Consider the following 20,869-nt stretch of genomic DNA (forward strand, 5'->3'; position numbering starts at 1 on the left):
CGAGCGATCTTGTGTGTGGGCTTTTGGCTCACGCTTTGTCCTGATACTACTCACTACCAGCGGCAGCTCATTTGTTGCCAGCGTGTGTGTGTGTGTGTGTGTCTGGGTATGTGTGTAGATGAGATTTATAATTTTATTGCAAAGTTTCAAGCACATGGGATGTGCACGATGGCAGCAACTCTCACACGGTTCCCTCAGCTCGATGGTTGGACCAACGGTTGTATGGTGTCCGGAGGTCATCGAAGACATACCAAGAGTGCGTTTCGAGTGCAGTTTGTCTCGCTTGGGTCCACAAAACGGGACGGAGAAGATTTACCACCCCCGAGGGTAAGATTGTTTGACACTGTTCCGTAAAGTAGTCGTTCACATACGCGCACAGGTACAGGTGGATGTTAAAGTAGGTAGGTAAGCATAAGTTTCAGCATTCGTCGGCCTGCCGATGCACTTCGACTTTGTGCCAATTTTTCGCATGAACTTTTAACGCGCACACGATGCACAAATTTGACGCATTTGGCTGTGTGGTGGGTGTAAGGGTAAATTTTTCTACCCCCAATACTGTTGTTCCGTTCCGTTGCAACTTGTTGGCGGTTGGGTACGGACAAAGGCGCATTGCATCATGAATGCAGGCACTTGTGGTACTTTCGATCATGTAACTACGATGCATCGGTTCTGCGTCAAGGTCTTTTTTATCTATGGTCGGTTTGGTTTGGTCTGTTTGTTTGGTGGGTTCCGCAAGGGCAGATGAGAGTGGTTATAGTTCTTTGCAAAGGAACGCAAAGTTCCGCCGATGTTCGTAATAGATGGATTTTTGTTTCGACTTTCGATTTATTGGCAATAGCAAAAGCCGAAGCGATTTACTGCCAGGGTTTGTTTTACAATTTGTTTGATTTGTTGTATGATTAGTTTGCAATCAGCTGGGTTAAATTTTATTTTAAGATAAAGTGGGCTTTTTTCCATTTTTCATTTGTTTTACATAGTATTTTGCATTATAGATATGCCTTTACTCTTCGTATTGAAAGTTTTTTGTAAGATTTTTTCTATATATTTTATAATATTTGAGTAGACTAACTTTCATTGATTTTATTTTACAACTTTTACCATTTTACTTTGCATTTTTTTGCAGTGGTTTTAATTTTCTGATTAAAAAAAAAAGAAAAAATATATTCTCATGCATGGCAACTTCAATGCTTCTAAGTTCCAAAAGTTTCACAATTTCTGGTGGGATTTGAAGCAGGTTCTATTTAAAACCCCTCTTGCATTGATGAAGCTTTGAAGGGCTAGTATTAAAGACTCTGCAAGAACTTTAGATGTTGCCAAAAAAATGCTTATTTATTTATTTTGTTTATTTTTAGCCGAATAGTAGAACAAACCAAATGATCAGCTACTTTTCTCTCAAATCCCTGAAGATATTGATTGAATATTGACCTATTACTTAAACTATTTTATATACGCTACTACTATAATGCTTTAAAAATATGATATTTACTTACTTTGAAGTTTTCCTGTGCCGTTCGTATGTTGTGGTACACTACTGACAGGCTTCTCTTGGAAGAACACAAACAACTCACGTCTCCTCGAGCACTTCAACCTCGTGGCATTAAGCATCAAAGCAACATTCGCACAGTTTAAAAAAAAATTAACGAACACGTGTGCTTGTATACTTAAGAATACGCACAAAATCAATCAACTCGACGTACGAAAGGCGTGCCACAGCATCAGCAGATTAAAACTTCCGGCCTTATGCTTCACTCCAAAACCGTTAAAAACGTTCTTCGATTCTTTTGCGTTGAGACAGCAAAATACCAGCACGACACATATCGCCTTCCGGATGGATGGACACCGGCTAGCAACGTCCAGGACCGATAGCGAGCAACTTCTGAAAGGATCACCATCATATTCGATGGATTTTATAACACATGCAACCCCACGCAACCTGTATCTGGTGTAGGAAATTAGGCCCAACACAAAATGGTCAATCTCTCCAGTCGCGTTGTACGTTGGCTGGCACGCAAGGGTCAGCCTCCGAAAAAATTGCCCACCCCTTAACGCTTAAACATCCCTAAACACAGCCCTGTACAGCCCGGAAACACGAACCCCGGCATCGGGTGGATGGCTAATTTCTTCCCAGCGCACCGATTCCGACGCCTGGACATCATCTATCATTGTTATCCGAGCCGTTATCAATAATAACTACAACCTGCTAGCAAGCAGCAAGCAGCAGTATGATGTCAGACATCGCGAATCTTAAGCTTGCCCTAGCCCGAACCGACTGGCTCGGTAGCTTGATACGGCGTTAGCAAGATGGCGCCTGCGGTGGTTTTGTAATTAAAGAAGTTAATTTTAATTTTTCACAACCTACCAACAGCGTGCTCTTGGCTTGGCAGCGTTAGCCGCGTGTTTCGCTAGGACATTGGAGATACCGTCGAGATGGCTCCGACGGAAGTGATTTATCCGGTTCCGGTAAGACGACCCGGTGTGTTGGGAAGTATAATCTTGGACACATGCACAAACACACACATACACGACCAGTTTTGAGCGTTTCGGTGACCTTTGTCCGATGTCTTAATCCTGTCGACGTCCGGGTGACTTTTTTTTTCTTGCTGTTGTTCTCTTACAAGATTCAAGTTATGCTTTTGCGGTCCAATCCGGAACATATGGAAGGCATTGTGGTCGGCGATAGTGTTGAAGCATAAATATGTGTACAAAAGACAAGATAGATGGCCTCCGGTAGTATAGCGTCTAGTTTAGGGCAGTGCTTCAATAACGAGGGCTTCAACCTTTTCTTCTTTTGCTTTCCTGGTTGGTTGGAGCCCGAGTAGGCCATCAGCGTAGACTTTTGCTCTTAAAAATACTTCAGCTTTTTCCTACTGTTTGGTTTTCTTGTAGGGAAGTTCCAGGGAACTTACAAACAGCCAAGAGCAGTAACCGGGTGTCGGATGGAATGGGTCAAGAATTTGGCGATTCCAAGCAGCAACAACGTCATACGTCGCAATGTGGCAACTTTTTTGGCCGCTAGAAGACGTGTGGTCTGCAGGAACTAGCATCAAAAGTATGAGACATCGTATGTCGAGTGCTCGTGTGTATGTTTGGCAGGACGTATAGGATGTTTAGTGCGGTAATGTGTGGCGCAACATCATCATCCTAACAATCGCACGATACTGTCCCGGTCTCTGAGTGCTGGTGTAAAGTGAGGTTCCGTGCAGTTTCTGTGTTAAGTGTTCATTATCTGGGAAACGGCATAATGATGGCAAACTCGGGTGTCACTTCAACTGCTACCATCACAGTCGGCCCCAACTACGGAGAAGATTGCGGTTGGGGAACAGATTTATTATGACGACATCATATTGTTGGCATTATGTGTTTAACATGTACAGGTTTTTTAATGATTGGCTTGTGATCGTCTAAACATTCCTAGAATTAGATTGAAATATGTTCTTTTACTACTTTCTCTTCAATGCACAATTACGAAAGAATGATTTATCTGTCTTATGTCACATTTCATCATACACTTTTTATCTCTCTTATATTATACAAATTTTTAAGGTCCTCTAAATATATTTAGATATTTTTCCCCTATTTAGTTATTTCCATATTTATTGCACACATCCTCAATTTTTTAAAATGTATTTGTAACGAATTTTATGACGCTTTTTATAAGCAATCATCATTCAATTCACCAATTCATCTAATAAGTTCATATCTTTCTATTCGTTTTTTTTTTGCCAGTTAACAAACAGTAAATAATGTTTTATACAATGCACCGTTGCATAATTACCACACCGAATAAAATCAATCGAAAGTGTTCGAAAGCGTAAACTCCAAATGCAACCCAGTGCACATTACCTGCAGAAATCATCGCTGGTAAATAAGTTCTGCACGTCGCGCTGCAATTTGAACTGGTTGCTTGCAACATTCCCACCGATGGAGTATGAACAGCGATGCCACTACATGATGAGAAGGAGGCACTCTTTCGGGCGAAATGAAGTTGCCGTCAGATTAGTGAAGGATTAGAATGGGGGGGAACGGTCATGATTGTCGTGTGCTCAAACAATTATGAACCCATAGCAGTGGCATGCAATTTCGATTAGGCTTGCAATGCACCATAATCTCACGGAAGAGTGATGTTGGGCTAATGCATTTTGAATGTTTTCTTAGGTGGCTTCCAAACACAGTGGGATTGATTAAAAAAATTAGGAAAAAAAAAATTAAATAGCTAAAAACCTTTTTTTTGTTTCAACGAATTGCTTTGTTGAGATCAACAGGCTAATTATTTTGGCTTTTTAATAATTTTTGCTCTGTTTTCTGTAATTGTTTCCCAATTTTTTGTCAACTATCGTTTTTAAGTTGCTTTGTTTCGCATTTCACTTTTTTTTTACTTCTTTTTCCTCGTGCGTTTTGTCTTTTTATGTGTTTTGTTATATTTTATGCTGTGGTATTTTTTGGGGTGCATTTGTTTGTTTTTACACTTTTAAGTTTTCTGTTTCTTTTTATGAATCTTAGAAACATTTAAAATTATTATTGTTATTTTGTCTCAGTAATTACTTCTTTCGAAAAATAAATTTACAAGTCTATAAGAAACATGAAATTCTACACTTCGTTTATTTTTACCAGAACGACCCTGATGATGTCACGAATGTGTTTTATGTTTGGTGCTGAACTTCTTATTTCATTGTCATTCCAATCACTTTTTTCGGTTTGGCTCGTCAGTTCCCTACCATGGATCTGTTGCGCACGTTTGCCAGAGAATCATCCATCCATGGGTTGGCTCATTTGGTGCGAAGCCAACACTGGCTAGAGAAAGCGTTCTGGCTCGTGATGCTTGTCTTCTCGGTCGTGTGTTCGGTCAGCATCTGCAACATGCACTGGGAACGTTATCAAAACAATGCAACCGTACTGAACGTGGAGACGGACTACTTAAGTTGGCAGTTTCGTCCACCGGCTGCAACCGTGTGTTCCGATCATGTTAATGAGGAAAAATTAGATCAACTGTTGCAAAGGTGAGGGAGAAGAACAATATTTTGTATTTTATTTATGTGTGTCTTACCGGTGTCTTTTTGCTCAAACAGATACTGGAACGTGAGTAGCAATCACAGCAATTATGACCATTATAGACAGTTCTTACTGACCGTTGCTCGTGTACGGTACGACAATTTGATAAAGTTTGAACCATTCATCAACGACAGTAAGCTTGCGTCCGTTTCGGTGATTGATTTGGCCCGTGAATTGAAGTCTCCACTCACGCCACCATGGAAAACGTTTGCGCCCGTTCTGACGGAGGTTGGTGTTTGTTACTCTTCGACAATGTTTTACACCTTTCAAAGCCCCTACAGTGATCGGTAAGTTTGATGAGAATTTTCAAAATGAAAAATGGATTTTCCTTACAATGCCACTACCGTAGCTCGCAAGTTAATTACACAAAGGTACGCCCAGCGGATTGCTACACGCTTGACGTCTGTCGGACGATGGTGGCGATGAGTCATGTCGACTCCATTAGAAATGATGTGGTAAGTAAAAATGAAATTGTTCAAACACCAACAAAAACAGTTTCGCAGTCGGTAGGATTCGAACCTACGCTCCCAGAGGGAATCTGATTTCTAGTCAGACGCCTTAACCGCTCGGCCACGACTGCCCACTGTTCAGAAATAGATACAAGCGCAAGCAGAAAACATGTATTTTTACATCACTCTTTCATTGTGCTCGTGGAATCTATTTTTGCTTTCAGTTTTTTCCCATTTATTTTTCATCACGAACAAATTTTTCTCGTGCGTACATAGGCATGAAAATAGAAATATTTTGTCGAGCTGTTTCTATAATTTGTAAAGGAGTTATTGTTGGAACAGGAATTTAGAAAACATTCTTCTTCCGATCTGAATGCAGTGTTCAAAAAGTTCGTTTCAAATAGATAAAATTTTGCAATAAGCGATGGAATGTAATAATTTGTTTATTGTGAACGTTTTTAAAATCTACAACCAAGTTTTAGTTTATTTCTTTGCATTTCTAAATCGAAATCTTTGTGTCGATCTCTAAATAGTTTCATGTTTTTCCAATGAAAAGTTAAACAAATTCTTTTCAACTCCTCTTTGCAGTACATCCACATCGAGCAGGATATTATGACGCCGGACAGTTCCATCCACTACGTGCTAGGCCAGCACGATATCATCAGCTCATCGCTCTCGGTCGAACAGGTGGTTGCCTCGAAAGCGCTCAAACAATTATCTCGCCGAAGACGCAAGTGTCGTTTACCAACGGAACGGTTACTCTACTTCAACGTAAGCACAATAATACTTGCAAACAGAATTTTCCTAACAATTTCCTTCCCCCTTTTTCCCCCTCTTTCTCTTGCTGTATTTGCAAAGGTTTACACAATTAATTTGTGTCGAATGAGCTGTCGTATTGAGGCCGCCCTGCAGTTATGTGACTGTGTTCCGTTCTTCTACAACATTGGTAGGGCAGCAGTTGTAAGCAGCAACTAGCAGCAAACACTAATGGCACCTTTCCCGCCCCGAAAACCGTGTTTAGGGAAAACTTCTTGCACACCGGCCGGACTTTACTGTTTGGCGGTACACTTTCGGGTGTGGTACAAGACGAACTGCACCTGTCAGCCGCTCTGCGAGTCCGTCTCCTTCAAGCAGGTGTTGGTGAAAAAAACGGTAGTATAATATGTGTGTAGGTATGATGGACCATTAGGCACAAGTTTAACCCCCTTTTGTTCACCCGTTGCCCGGTCATGAAGGTGCTCGAACAGGCAAATAGTAAGCTGGAAACTCAAATTATCTACCCACGGATGCGGATGAAGCGTGACGTACTTTTCGACATCAGCAATTTAATCGGTGAGTGTGAGGTGTGGAAAAAAATTGGAAAATTATTTTTATATTTCTTTTACAGGCAGGATGTCATTATGATCGTTTTATTTCAAAAAAGAAAGCCTTAAAGTTGAAAATGAAACACATTTTAGACGTCTTTTCCTTTATGCAATAATTTTTTTACTTAAGTCAAAAGATGATTATTCCTTCCATTTTGATTCAAATGCATGACATTTGAATTTTGGGGTCTAATTTTTAAAACAATAGTTCCGTTTTACACCGATTATCAAGAGTTCTTTTATTCATTCTATGGAGCGTACAAATTAGCTTAAGAAACAGATTATTAATTATACAATAAATTGTAAAGTAAAGTAAATTATCAGGATTATCATCTCCAGCCTATTTCTGTAAAACTACTTCAATATAGTAATAATGTTACTCTTCTTAGGATAATCTAAGGGTATATTTTTATCGTCCCTTTATTTCAGTGTCCCTAGGCGGTGGAGCAGCACTTTTCCTGGGCTGTAGCTTTATCAGCTTTGTGGAGGTTATATTTTTCGTGTTGGAGTACGTCATCAAAAAGGCTTACCAGTATCACCACCGGCAGCGCGAACCTATTCAGTCGTAATTTTTCAATTGACCACCGTTAAATGTCCGCTGATGCCTTTTTTACAACCAGCATAATGCAGTTAACGATAAAGTAGCAACATATTATTCCCTTTAGGAGGTTTAAGGGCCATACTTACACCATGCTTGTTATACGATTTTTTCTTTTCATTTAAAATGTTCTTGATTCAATATAAAAATAAATTATTTGTTTACAGTTTATAAATGAAACAATCATAAGGCAAAACGTGACTCAAACGTGCACTCTTCGTTTATAATTAAAATGACGTAAAATTCACATCAGAGTTTTGTTCTTTATTTTGTCGCTTTTTAAGTCAGATCTGAAGCGTTAATGCTGTCCCGCAGGAGTTGAAGGTTAGCATCCTTGAGGGCAGTGTGCTCTCCGTAACATGCGTGTACGTGCAGGGAGGCTTAATCCTTGGGTAACGATTGTAATCGGCCAGTATCCGTGTGCTAACGTTTGTGCACCCGAAATTCCTCAAGGACAGCCGAATTGAATCAACCGAGGAAAAGGTCATTGGCATCATGAGTTTTCACCGGTCAAACGTGGATTATTGCAACAGGTGAAGGACGAAGGATAAGTCTGTTGGATTGAACAATCAATTACAATTCATAGAAAACATTATAAATGTATTTTTTACCTTTCTTGACGAAACAGATTGAGTTGGGAAATTTGCTACACAAAACAAATTGATAGTAAAGTATTATAATCAAGAAAATCAATAAAAAATCTAAACCTAGCATACCCGAGATATGGCAAAAAACAGGGAGGAAATGCCCCGATAATAAAATTTTTTTTAAGAAATATTCTTAAATTTTATAATTTTGATAAACAAGGTTAGAAATAAAATATGTTACAAAAAAAACGAAACAGAGAAAATTTGTAAAAAGAAACGTAAAAGTGGTTCACTACAGCATCGTTACCATACATTATTGACGAATCGAATAACAAACACCTGGCCAAAAAATTTGAATATTTCACATTCGCAAAGGAGTTATAAAAAATCCACCAAAACTACTGTCGATACAAAATTTATGCTCATCTTTCATCACTCAGTGAAAAAAACGTGCCCCCACCCATGATTAAACCAACAATCAATACTCAATCATACCAACATCAATGGTGATTTCCATCACAGCGCGACAGTCGACCTTGACGTCACCGAAGAAAGTCAGAAAGCATGCACGCATCATTAACGATGCTTAACATTCGGAGGTGGAGATATTATGCATCCTCCAGTACTGGTTTTGGTAGTTCTTCGACTCCCTAACAACAACAAAAAAAAAGCCACAGCATCAAAATCAACCCCCCCCCCCCCCCCATCAGACGCGACTGCCGAATGCCGATAAGCAGAAAGAAAAAAAAAAGACATGTGTTTGCAAAAAGGAATCCAATCCTAGTCCAGTTTACGGCACGATTCAACGGACAGAACAGCGTGATAAAAGTCTTATCTTGTGCGATTTTGGCTGCTCGATGGCATCATAACAAAACCGCAAGCAGCAGCCTGCCCCGGTCCTTCCGACCGGGGTCGGAAGGATCGATTTTCAATCAGCATCGGAGTCGGGTCCGTTTTCGATTCGCTCGGCAGCATGATGAGTCGCACGTCAACCAGTGTTCAGGAAATGTTTGAGCGCGAGTTCATCGAGCTCATGTTAATGCTGCTGGCGTTTGGTAAAGCTTTTCGGTCCAGTTTTTGTGTGGAATTTTGGTGAATATTTGCATTTCACTCTCTTCGATGTTTCGTTTTTTATTAGCCTCTCTTTTGGTCTATTTTAATTCAGAGTTAAAGACATACATACAAAGAGACAACTGATTTCATATTGTGTCACAAACAAGCTAAAGCTTTCGAAGAAGAACAACGCCGACAATTTTTATGCAGATTGACAAATGAGGTTTTTATTTAATTATTTAAAAAAGTCAAATTTCACGAAAAAGATGAAGAAATGGCAAAAATGATGTGATTTATATGAACGTAAGAATATACAAATGAAATAATCAAAGAAAAAAACATAAATGTGCAGTTTAATAAATAAAGAAGATTATTTAGAAAGCAGAAGCAGCATCAGAAGCAGAAGTATCAGTAATAGCAGTAGTAGTAACATTTGTAGTGTCATTATTTGGAATAGATATAAAGGTTAAATTAGAAGTAGAAGTAGAAGCAGCAATAGAAATAAAATTATGTACATTATTTTAATCAATTTATCGCATTATTGTTTCATAATGCGAACTAAGCGATTCTATTTTAACCATTGCACCTCGTTTTCGATTTGAAAGCTCATAAAGCTTCACCAAATGCTTCCTCTATTTCAAGGCCACGTGCTGCGTGCAGTACATTCAACCACCTGGCTCACCTTTGCTCACCATAACATTACTCGTAACGCTCTAACGCTCCACGGTTGATCGCCCGTCAAGAAAGAAAATCATTGGAAAACCACCCCCAGCCCTATCGGACCATCGAAAGAGCTTTCGTTCAAAGTTTCGTTAAGCTTAAAGAGCTTTGTCGGAGGCTCACAAATGAACAACATCTCGCCCTCGAGAGGGAAGAAGCTAGAGAATGTGTGGAATTTTCTTAAGCTATCACGACACCACCACAGTGGCTTCTTGAATCTGCAATGCTGCACCAGGTGAAACCACTACCAAAGCTGTGGGAAGCTTTTTCACCAAAGGCGTCTAACACCACAGTCAGCCGCTTGCCGTGTTGCTCAATCTACTGCGCAATGATCGAGCGAAAACGGAAAAAAGGAGTTACCAGCACGAGATGGGAGGGTTGGAAGTGAAGCAGGTTTGATGTTTCATTGGAGGTTTTTGGGAGGTATTGCGCCCCAGCGTAAGCATGTCTACGTGCAGCATGCTCAGCACCGTGCTGCCGATGGGTAGGGATGGCGAGCAGCAAAAGTCACACCAGACGTTAGAAGGCACCGTTCGCGACTTCTTGCTTGGTTTGAAGCTCGATCGCGCTCGTACGGGTGGGTCAGTCGATCGGTAGATTAGCTGGTGAACGGTTCGTGCGATCTTGCTCTTAAGCTTCTAACACGGTGCTTGTGTGCGTGTGTATTAAACGGTGTGCTTTTCGGATACGACCAAAGGTGCTGCGCAAGAAGTAAGTCGTGGAACAAGCTGTCAGATGATCGTCAACTAGAGGTGAAGTTCGTACGTTGGTGGTGTAATGTTACCAGTGAAAGTTGCCTACAAGAAAACACTCCAAATTCTTTACTGGTAGCAAAGATCAAGCGGTGAAGTTAATATTCCCCAAAAGAAGCCTAACTTTCGAACGAAAAATTTATCCTCCCGCTGGGTGGTGGGCTGTGCGTACGTCCTTGATCATTTCGTTAGAGTGAATTGTTGGTGTGAAGATCGTTTAGATCTCTTTTCTTTTTGTCGAGTTTGTTGTCGATCATCGATTGCGCAGGGATAGACGCCAAATTCAACAAAGCACGCGCAGTATACGCCGACTTCTTCAAACGGGTGTGTAGGTAGGTCAACAGCGCACATGGCAAGCAAAGATCGCGCCATGAGAACTTGCGCCATCCGCAAACAAGCCGCGCATACCCATCATCATCATCATCGTCATCTTGATCGTCGAAGCAAACCGCAAGTCTTCACTTTCGTCGGCAACGCCGAATCATTGAAGGTTGTGTGCGCCATGGATCTGCGGGCGCGTGGAGGAAATGGCACGATGTAGGAATCTATTAGAGCTTCGGCATGTGAGACACATGACGATGACGACATCTTGCCGATGTCGTCATCGTCTATCTGCGGGAGGGAAAGTGCAAACGTGCAAGTGTACATAGATTACCGCAATAGCAGCAGCAGTCACAAAAAAATGTATAAAAAGGTCAAAAAAAGGTCTAAAATTCGTAACGAAACTCCATCTCACACCTTCGCGAAACCTCTGCAGTTTGTTGTGGATAACCAGTTTTCTTGGTTGAATGGTTGTACTGGGGGTTGGGATTAGGGTGAGCGATCTCCAGAACCAAAACAAATACACGCAGACAAACGAACTCCGCCAATTCGTTTCTTTCCCTCTCGAACCATCGGAATGAAGCCCAACAGCGACAGCCACCACTAGAACCATGAAACCGCCATAACACTTTGCGAAAGAGCGAGAAACATTTCCAACCAGCTGCACGTCATTTGGAATAGCCTCTGTGCCATGCAAAAGCGGTCTGCACCGACCAGTGCAACTTCACTTTCGAACTTTGAGCTTCAGAATCGTTAGCCAAACACATATGCGTTTGAGTTGCCGTGGAAATGGAAAACGTAACCGTTTCGCGTCTTGCGTAGGATCTTCATTGTTCGAGGGTGGAAACTGGCGTTCTTGCGAAAGCTCGTACGTTCTTCCGTTGCAAGAGGCTCCCACTGATGGTTCTTTGAACTGCCCCGCCTGGGTGGGTGATTACGCCACCGGTGAACGATCAGCCACACACACAAGACCTCCTCTTTTACTTGAATGCTCACGATCGGCACGATGTTTCTAATGATTTCTAACAAAATTGCGTGTCGGCAGTAGTGACGCTAATTCGTTGCTCGATTAACCTTGTCCAGCCTCTGATCGACAAATAATCAATAACGTGGTTGGCAAGATGAAGCTTCAGCTTCAGCTAACATTTGCGTTGTTTCCTTAAACATGCGATACTGTTTTGATTGTGTTTACAATTTACCTAAAGTGTCTGTATTTAATGAGTTGGTTCGGTTTAACCTCTACGACTGACCGATCACACATCCGGCTGTCGAAGAGCAGCTGCTTCCTCGTAACTTTTGTCGGTCTACGCTGCACAAAAAGCTCTTCTTTCCGTGTTTCTTTATTTTAATCGTTAACGTCCTTTAACGACAACGACTTTGGCAAATAGTTTCCTCATTGAACTGCTAGCTAATCTATTAACCAAACCAAGATTTACACCCTATCGAAGGTAGACATATTTCGTAACTGTACGAACAACGCAAGGTTAATGATTCGTCGCAGCCGTTTTCAACCGAAAACTATCAAATCATTCCAAAACAAGTTTTGACCACCTGAATGGAAGTTAAGCACTGTTAAGCACTGGGGCGACTGGCGTGAAGTTACGGGTTGAAGGAGCGTTTTAACCGGTTCGTTTCGTTTTCGTTTAAAGCTCCAAACACGGTCAGGCAGATGCATCGGTCACTTGAAAGCGGGCGTTTTGTCATTGTCAAGGTAGGACTATCCGAACACTATCCGAGATAGTGACAACACCCATAAGTTTTGTCAAAAAACTTTTGCTTAAAACAGTGCCGAGTTATCCGTGGGATGTGTCAATGACCTTCGATAGCTGCGTTGAAAGAATATGTAAATTGCAGATGAGATGGTTCCGTTCAGTCATCATCACTGGGTGAAGGTTAAAGAAATCCGTTTACCCTTAATATATTGGCGTCTGCTCTATCCCAGGTCATCTCTTAGGAATTTTTATTTTAAATGAAAGTGTGCGAAGGCCTCAAAAGCCGCTATAAAGATGTAATAAGTTTACACTACAATTAGTATTTTATTACCTTTTTGCTGTACTAAACGTTGCATTGTTGTTACCTTCCTATATTGGGGGAAAACTACAGCAATCCCTCATTTAACGATCAATATCCAGCAGACGATCATGTTTCACATAATCTACGCCATCTTTCACAAGCTCTGATATGGAGATGTGTTTCCTCGCCTCATCAAATCCAAACCAGTCAGTGAAAAATCTCTATCGAAATGATTAATTAGAAGTTTCGATTAGTTCTCGCTAATTCACACCCTGCTATGCAGCTTTTCTTTTTTTTTTTGCATCACCTTCGACTGATCACTCACCGCGAGACATTGCTCCACTTTCGTTCGGCCCGGCTAACCTTCAGCTCTGCCGGGAATGTGACTAAGATTGAAACCGAAATCCGGCCCACCATTCAAAAGCGTCTCGTCCGACATTGACCTTGACGGTGTTGGCAGATTGATCGCAAAGTTCGGCAACTGTTTCTGCCCACCGGTTGCGACCGCTGTTACGATTCTCGTCTGTTCCAGATGGTGTTTTAACTAGCAGATGCGTTCAATTCCGTGACGATCAAATGAAGCTTTCGATTGATGTTTGTGCTCAGCGAGCCCTTCAGAGAGTCTGGTGTGCTGTTGAGGCTTTTTTGGGTTTTTTTCTTAATTTGTTAGTCTTCGATTTTGATTACTTGGTGGTGGTGAAGTTGAATCCATCGTTCGTACTAATTTATTGTTGCTTACGTCAGAGTTGGTAGGCAGACGATGCGATGAAGAAAATCGCCCCGACGGGTACGCACCTTTGTTTGATGAGATAATATTCAACGTATCAACGCAACCAGTACGATAGGAATAATTAATTTTCCACCTTTTGACTTGGTTGATCTTGCGAGCACTATCGATGCAACCTTCGTAGATGCGACCTACGGTGGTTCAACTTCCCAACAGATAACGGATGTCCAAAACAGCCTCTAAGAAACAGCCATGAGCAATTAGAAGCATGACCAGAATCAAATTATGTTGCACTCTAGCCATAGAGATCGTTTCGGTTTTCATCGTTTGTATCGTAATACCAGTTTGGGAAAGAGTTAAATTTTGGGCAAAAACGTGTACACCTTGCCATTCCTTGAAGGCAGTGGATTGGTGATAATGAAACGATCCTTCAAGGCAGCTGAAAGCAAGTGACAAAAATGAAAGTTGTTATGACATTCGGCACGCAAGCTAACGTACGAATTAGATATCGAACTGTCATTACGCATCTGCGGATGATCTGCGGATGGTGTGTATTTATTTAACTAACACATTATTAACATACCATTTGTTTAGCGGTGCGTGAGGTTTTGTTACCTAAGCTTGTAGCAACCGATAGGTGTCGGTACATTTTGGGGAAATAAATATGTCCTAATGTTTGATCGACCTAAAAACCTTTGGGAGTCATAATGGAACATCTACTGTGTCACATCGTTTGTTAGCTAAGAATATGCTTCATGTTTCAATTGTTGGTTGCTATTGGCAACTCACAGACATCATCTGATCAGGAGAAGAAAAGTTTTGTAAAAGATCCTAATCCTGCTAGTCCTTTGTAGTTTTGGCTAGATTTAAGATATTTGAATAGTGAAGTATAAACTAAGTAGAAACTTAGTGATGGCCGATACTAGCAGGTAATTCCAGGTCAGAACAGCTCTTCCTCTTATTTGAGGTTCTTTGAGTAGATATTTATCATCTAGCAGCTAATTGATAACTAATTAGCGGTTAATGGTAAATTTTAATAAAATATCTATGTAATAGAACACGCCAAGTCGCATTGGAGTTAAATAATAAAATAATTATAATAGAGTATTCAGGATGCCTAAAAAATCTTCCACTCTTAGGGGACATTGAAGGCTTTCTATTGAGTTCGTTAGTAACAACGATCATCTAAAAAAAGACTGCAATTTCTAAAAATCAAACCATTGTAGATTTAACAAATGTCTACCGGTTTAGAGCTTGATTGACCTTCGAAAAACCTCCAAACTACCAGCCAAAAGCCAGCCTCCACCGTATACAGTGAAGGTCATCGTCTATCGAAATCGTAAAACAACACCAACCGCAGTAAACAAGGGTTAGGAGACCCACAACGACTAGGGTCAGTTTTTCCCGCAGTCAGGTGTCTCTCGATGATGTGAGGATTTTTTGTTTCACTCCTTCACCCCCGGTCAAAAATGGAAATATACCGCAATTAACCGTTAGACATCGTGCGGGGGTAAACACGGCGAAGGGCATCTAGCGGATTCGTCGTCTCTACTGTGTCACAGATCTCAACCGGATCGCTGCCAGGTTGGCATCTTAACAAACAGTTTATAAAAGATTTAGAGACAACACAAAAATGGGAACACATTGTAGTGAATGTCATCAAGGTTAGTCATGATGCTGTCTATCCACAACGAAAGCGATCGTACGGACAAACCGATCTGGATCAATTGTATCTTGTCTTTATGGGTGTAGCTCTCCACGACTGAAAAGCTGCAAAAACAAGCAGGAATTTCTGTGCCAGCTAAACAGACTCGCATTCCCTCATAAAAGGATGCTTAATCACACTCACCGGTCGGTGCATCTTACAGAGACACGTCTCGATCTTTCCTTGATCTTGTTAGATAATTACCTAATGCCGACGACGGCATGCATGTCACCGGTTTTCCACCGTTGTTTGTCTGCCCTACAATCATCTTTTATGGGAAAATGTGTCTGCTGAAAATTAAATGCATAGCAGGAGTGGGGTCATTCTATATATGGAACGTGGTTGATTGAGTTGCAATTTTTATGATGAGAGCAGAGGCAATGAAGCAGACATGAGGGATTATGTAAATAAATCCTTTAGTTTAGTTCTATTTGAAGATACGAACAATCGTTTACGTGACAAGAAAGTCTCTACATATTTAAATAATTATATATAAATAATATTAATATAATTAGTAGATCGAGCATAGTAACCAGGCCGCTCGAAAAAGTAAAAATAAGGGTTTAGTTAACAATTAATTGATTGAGCAGTACTGCAGATCAGTTTTGTTTCATTTTAAGTAGCGTTTTATAAATTAAATTAGAGTCAACAATCTACACCTCCATTTATTGTTATTAGTATTAGTAGTTAAACGTTGAACAGTAGTTTATGCACGCTTGATTTACCACAAAACGATTGTTGATGCAAACAAAGGTAATTCGGGTAATTTAAAAACCCCCCTTGAGAATTCTATTTAAAGCAACAGTTCACGATTCACAATAAATTACAAGTTGTCAACGACGCTTCTCAATTGATGATCATCACAACAAACTGTCACCTAGCGCCAACGATCATGATCAGTTGTTTACTATCTAATTATGCAATCACCGCGTACAAATAACTAGGAAAAAAGCTCTGACAGCGAATACATTAACACACACTCGTCGTAGCTCCTGTAACTCGCGTAACACTGATTCTATTGCTTTAGCCCTACTCGATCGTTAATCTTCGCGATTAAAACAATGCTACGATTTAATATCCTCACGTTTATATTCATGGTTTGTTTTCTTCTTTTTTTATCCTCCCTTGCCATCTATTGTTGCTCACCATTACTAGAGTTATTCACTGGCAGCCAGCTCACTACTGTACGATCGCACAACAATAAAAAAAACCACGATGGACGTCGATCTGAATGATGGACGCGACCGTATCGCGCCAATGTTCAAAGATCGCAACGTGCTGATCACGGGCGGGACGGGATTCCTCGGTAAAGCGCTGATCGAAAAATTACTCCGGTAAGTGCACACACACTGAAAGAGGGGCGGCAGATAACGACGGGGAAAAGCGTCACAAAAGAAAGGGAAATTCCAGTTTTTCGTTATTGACCAACGTTGACCTGGTACGGTGTGTCATAGCGATGTAATTGGGAACGCGAACTTTATCTACCCGTGCCACGTACACGTGCTAATCGTTTGCCTCGCCCTGTACCTTACAGATGCTGTCCGGAGATTGGCAATATCTATCTTCTAGTCAGAGCAAAGAAGGGCAAATCACCGCGTCAACGCTTGGAGGACATCTTTGCCAATCCGGTAAGTAGTGTTGCCCACCGGACACTAGATGGTGCCATCGCACTACAAACCAGTACATCTTGGACCTGCCTCCAATGACACAAAACAACCGAACGAGGACAAGGATTTAACAAAACTTGTACCATGATGGTATTGTGCGAGCATCGTATGACCTACTGTACCTTCCAACGTACCCAGAAGAGCCGTTATGTGCGTGCGCGATACAGCATAAAGGTGGACACTCACAGCATCCAAACGAAGTCTCCGAGCGCTACGTCCATATATCAAAATCCGTTAGCTTCACTCTCACTCTTCACTCTGCTGGTAGCTCCAGTTAGGTCACTGGACACTTTACTGATGGTTGGAAGGTGTACAGACTCTCACAAGACTCACTCATAACATGGCAGCAAACAGGTCCACGGACACGACGATGACGCTCGCGTACATAAAAAGCCAACCTTGAGTTGGGCAACCGATCCATCATCATCATCAACATCTCGATCAACAAGTGGGGCGAGAGTGCAATGTTGCGTCCATATTCAAACCACTACTCTCAGCAACCGTTTGATGAAGCAATGCCCCTGCACGATCATTAGCACGTCGATCGCGTTGCTTTGCATTTCGCAGGTTCCGTTCGGTTCGGTTGGAGTTCGAGCAGCTCTAGCGCTCTTAGCCGATACCACTGCTGCACTACTCGATCGTGACAATTTCTGAATAAGTGTTTTACGTTTCAATGCTTTCCGTTCCGATAAGAATTGGAGTGATTGAAAATGCTTGAAGCAGTAGGTCAGTTCTGCACCCTGATGACTGGGCTCCCAACATACCATAGACACCACAAGGGAGTTCGCCGTGCAAAGAACCGGTCACCAAACCCAACATCGAGGGTATGGTTGTAGCCAGACTGGTGTACGTCTGCCCATAAACCCCACAAGTGCACGTATCAAACGCTATGTAAGCGAAATCGATCGTTCTCAATTACGCATAATTATAGCTTCATTTCGTAGATGAGGAGCAGAGACCTACCGGGTCCAATATTTCTCGGCAGACTTTCGCTTTCCCGGCCGGCCGTGCGCTTGTTGTTGGGAAATGATTACGGAGATTGCACTGGAGGCAAAATGGCGTAACACGACGTACTATTTTGGTTGCAACTGATGCACATCACCTCGAGTAGTGTCTTAATAGAGAATATTGTTATCAACAGAAAAATTATGTTTATTAGATTTACTTACACTTTTCAGGTGCGCTTTTGATTAGCAAAAGGAATAGAAGTGGAAACAACAAGTAATTTAAAATCTGACACGTTGTTGGATAATTATGATAGATCATAAAACAACAACAAAAAACCCCATTACAATCAAGCCCTCCGGCAGGGGTCATAATTCTTTCCCAATCACTGTTAAAGCCGTGTACAAAGCGCAAGCTGTCTCTTCTAGATGAAAAATCACGCAAAGGTTCATTACCGGCTCTTCTCGGTGTATTGCCTTTGATGTGGTCATTTTTATAGCCGTCAGTATGTTGCGATCATCAACAGTTAGCTTTGCACCTGTTCTAACAATTCTGGCGTTCAGTAATGACCTACTAATAACAGCGTACTAATTGCGAACTAAATCATAGTCAAAAAGCTTAATCTTAAGGGAGGACGTTTTTCTTTAGGTACTCCTTTTAGTAATTGGCTTGATAATTTTAGAGCAAATTTAGAGATGTTATATTGAACATTACACTAACTACTGTGAGAAGTATCCTTGAAGCAGGTCTCCAAGGCAGGGATTTTTGAAGCACAAACAAGGTCTTCAAAAATATGGAATTCACGTTTCTTGCTCGCTTTACGCGCCACTCATTAATTAATTTCTAATTATCCATCGTCTACCTGTTCTTCTACCACCTTCAAAAAAGCTGTTCGAGACCGTCAAAGGAATGCGCGGTCTGGATACGTTGATAAGTCAATGTACCGTGATCGGTGGCGATGTCACCGAACCGGAACTGGCCATTTCTCCCGAAGACCGTAAGCTGATAACGGAAAATGTGTCGATCATCTATCACTGTGCAGCGACGATCCGGTTCGACGAGACGCTCAAGAAGGCGGTCATGCTTAACACTCGCGGCACCAAGTATATGATCGATCTAGCAAAACAGTGCAAAAAATTGGACGTAAGTGATCATGGTGATGGTGTTAAGATCATATTTGAATATCTTTCTCATTATTTTCCTCCCCTCGTGTTCAGATGTTTGGGTATGTATCCACCTCCTACTGCCATCTGAATGAGAAGCTGCTGCTGGAGAAGCCATATCCACCACCGGCCGATCCGCACAAAGTAATCAAAGCGGTTGAATGGCTTGAGGAGGGTGTGGTTGATGGTATGACCAAAAAGTAGGTATCGAAATGTCTCCGCGGCCACGATGGCAGGAAATACCTCATGTTACTTATTTCTTACAGAATTCTGGGCGATTGTCCCAACACATACGCCTATACCAAAGCGCTAGCGGAAGCACTGGTGGTGGAATCGATGGACGAGATCCCGGCCGTCATCTTCCGTCCCTCGATCGTAATTCCCACCTGGCGCGAACCGATTCCCGGCTGGACGGACAATATTAACGGACCGGTGGGACTACTGATCGGTGCCGGTAAGGGTGTGATCCGTTCGATGTACTGCAACTCGGATGGGTACGGAGACTATCTGCCGGTTGATTTCGCTGTCAGTGCTATGTGCGTTTGCACCTGGAACTACGTCGGTAACAAGTGAGTCGTGCTCGTGATGGAAACTTGGTGGAAGCATGCGTCTTCAAGATTTTCCTCTCCTTACCAACAGGGACTACAAGCGAAACATCTACCATCTGGTCAGTTCGGCAGAGATTAAGGTGTCCTGGGAAGGTATCATCGAGCGCGGAAAGTGGATCGTCTCCAACAAGATCCCGCTGAACGGTGTGCTGTGGTATCCGGGCGGTTCGATGAAGCGTACCCGTTGGGAACACAATCTGTCTGCATTCTTTTTCCACTGGATACCGGCATTCTTGATCGATTGTTTGCTGTACTGCTTCGGATATAAGCCAATGTGAGTAGGAATCTTCTTGTCGCATGTAGCACTTTACTTTACGATCCGTTTCTGATTGTGATTCTATAGACTGTGGAGGATACATCAGCGTATCGCCAAGGGTTTTGAAGTGTTCGAATACTATGCCAACAATCAGTGGGACTTTGACAATGCTACCGTACTGTACCTGCGAACGATTATTAACGAGGAGGAAAAGGTCAAGTTCAAGATAGACGCTGGAGGTAAGAAGAACGATACAACCTTTCTTAACCTTACCCAATGACCTATATTAAGCGACAAACTCACGCATTTTTCCTCCGTCCTAGGGGTGGAAATTCAAGAATACTTCGAAAACTGTATACGAGCCGCACGGTGGTACATTCTGAAGGAAACGGACGATACTATTCCCGCTGCCAGACGTCACATGCGTGTGTAAGTAGAGTCACATACCTGTTTCGAGCGCTCTTATGCTCTAACATGTTTATTTTGATTGTCCTTTCCTCTTTTTACGCAGCATGTGGTGGGTCGACAAGATATGTAAGACATTAATCTACGGTGGACTCATCTACTACATCGGCAAGGCGCTCTACTCGCTGCTGTTTGCGTCCGTGTTCTAGGTACCTGTACCTGTGCTCTACCCCCTTTAGTGCGTTAGTTTTGGAGTGTGATTAGGTGCAATTAATCTATCGATTCCATTACACCACATCCGACATACCACCTGCCACTGTGTGCCACTTCGCTCTCGAGATGTGGGGTGTATACCAAGGGTGTTTTCATTTTATGTTAAGTTGCTCTTCATCCATTTTTTTTGTCGTAGTTTGGTTTGCGTTCTGTGGGCATAGGCGTCTAAATTTTCACCGATACATCCAAGCATATGTTTTGCTAGTTTTGTTTT

General features: G+C 41.9%; 3 protein-coding genes and 1 non-coding gene across 4 annotated transcripts in view; 2 read left to right on the forward strand and 2 right to left on the reverse strand.

Annotated features, from left to right (window-relative positions):
• The window catches only part of LOC126562569 (protein lifeguard 1-like), a 400,503-nt gene that overhangs the window by 77,768 nt on the left and 301,866 nt on the right, over positions 1–20,869 (reverse strand). The gene's annotated exons all lie outside the window — the stretch shown is intronic.
• LOC126562407 (sodium channel protein Nach) lies at positions 4,717–7,431 on the forward strand. Its single transcript, XM_050218917.1, has 8 exons — positions 4,717–4,997; positions 5,067–5,336; positions 5,399–5,504; positions 6,087–6,269; positions 6,357–6,444; positions 6,520–6,650; positions 6,734–6,830; positions 7,292–7,431. The coding sequence occupies exons 1-8, from the start codon at positions 4,717–4,719 to the stop codon at positions 7,429–7,431; spliced, it is 1,296 nt and encodes a 431-aa protein (XP_050074874.1).
• Trnas-aga (transfer RNA serine (anticodon AGA)) lies at positions 5,548–5,629 on the reverse strand. Its single transcript has one exon. It is a non-coding gene; the product is annotated as a tRNA-Ser (tRNA).
• Positions 16,554–20,591, forward strand: LOC126562087 (putative fatty acyl-CoA reductase CG5065). Its single transcript, XM_050218500.1, has 9 exons — positions 16,554–16,672; positions 16,873–16,966; positions 18,839–19,093; positions 19,168–19,313; positions 19,380–19,682; positions 19,753–19,995; positions 20,065–20,216; positions 20,301–20,406; positions 20,489–20,591. The coding sequence occupies exons 1-9, from the start codon at positions 16,554–16,556 to the stop codon at positions 20,589–20,591; spliced, it is 1,521 nt and encodes a 506-aa protein (XP_050074457.1).

Source organism: Anopheles maculipalpis, chromosome 3RL (genome assembly GCF_943734695.1).
Source record: "Anopheles maculipalpis chromosome 3RL, idAnoMacuDA_375_x, whole genome shotgun sequence".
Taxonomy (NCBI): domain Eukaryota; kingdom Metazoa; phylum Arthropoda; class Insecta; order Diptera; family Culicidae; genus Anopheles; species Anopheles maculipalpis.

Bases quoted from the DNA above. Each gene is read 5' to 3' on its own strand.
- LOC126562407 (XM_050218917.1), top strand. From the start codon at position 4,717: ATGGATCTGTTGCGCACGTTTGCCAGAGAATCATCCATCCATGGGTTG. The intron at 6,270-6,356 runs GTAAGCACAATA...GTATTTGCAAAG, and splicing joins AACGGTTACTCTACTTCAAC to GTTTACACAATTAATTTGTG. The intron at 6,651-6,733 runs GTAGTATAATAT...CCGGTCATGAAG, and splicing joins AGGTGTTGGTGAAAAAAACG to GTGCTCGAACAGGCAAATAG.
- LOC126562087 (XM_050218500.1), top strand. From the start codon at position 16,554: ATGGACGTCGATCTGAATGATGGACGCGACCGTATCGCGCCAATGTTC. The intron at 16,967-18,838 runs GTAAGTAGTGTT...CCTTCAAAAAAG, and splicing joins AGGACATCTTTGCCAATCCG to CTGTTCGAGACCGTCAAAGG. The intron at 19,996-20,064 runs GTGAGTAGGAAT...GTGATTCTATAG, and splicing joins TGCTTCGGATATAAGCCAAT to ACTGTGGAGGATACATCAGC.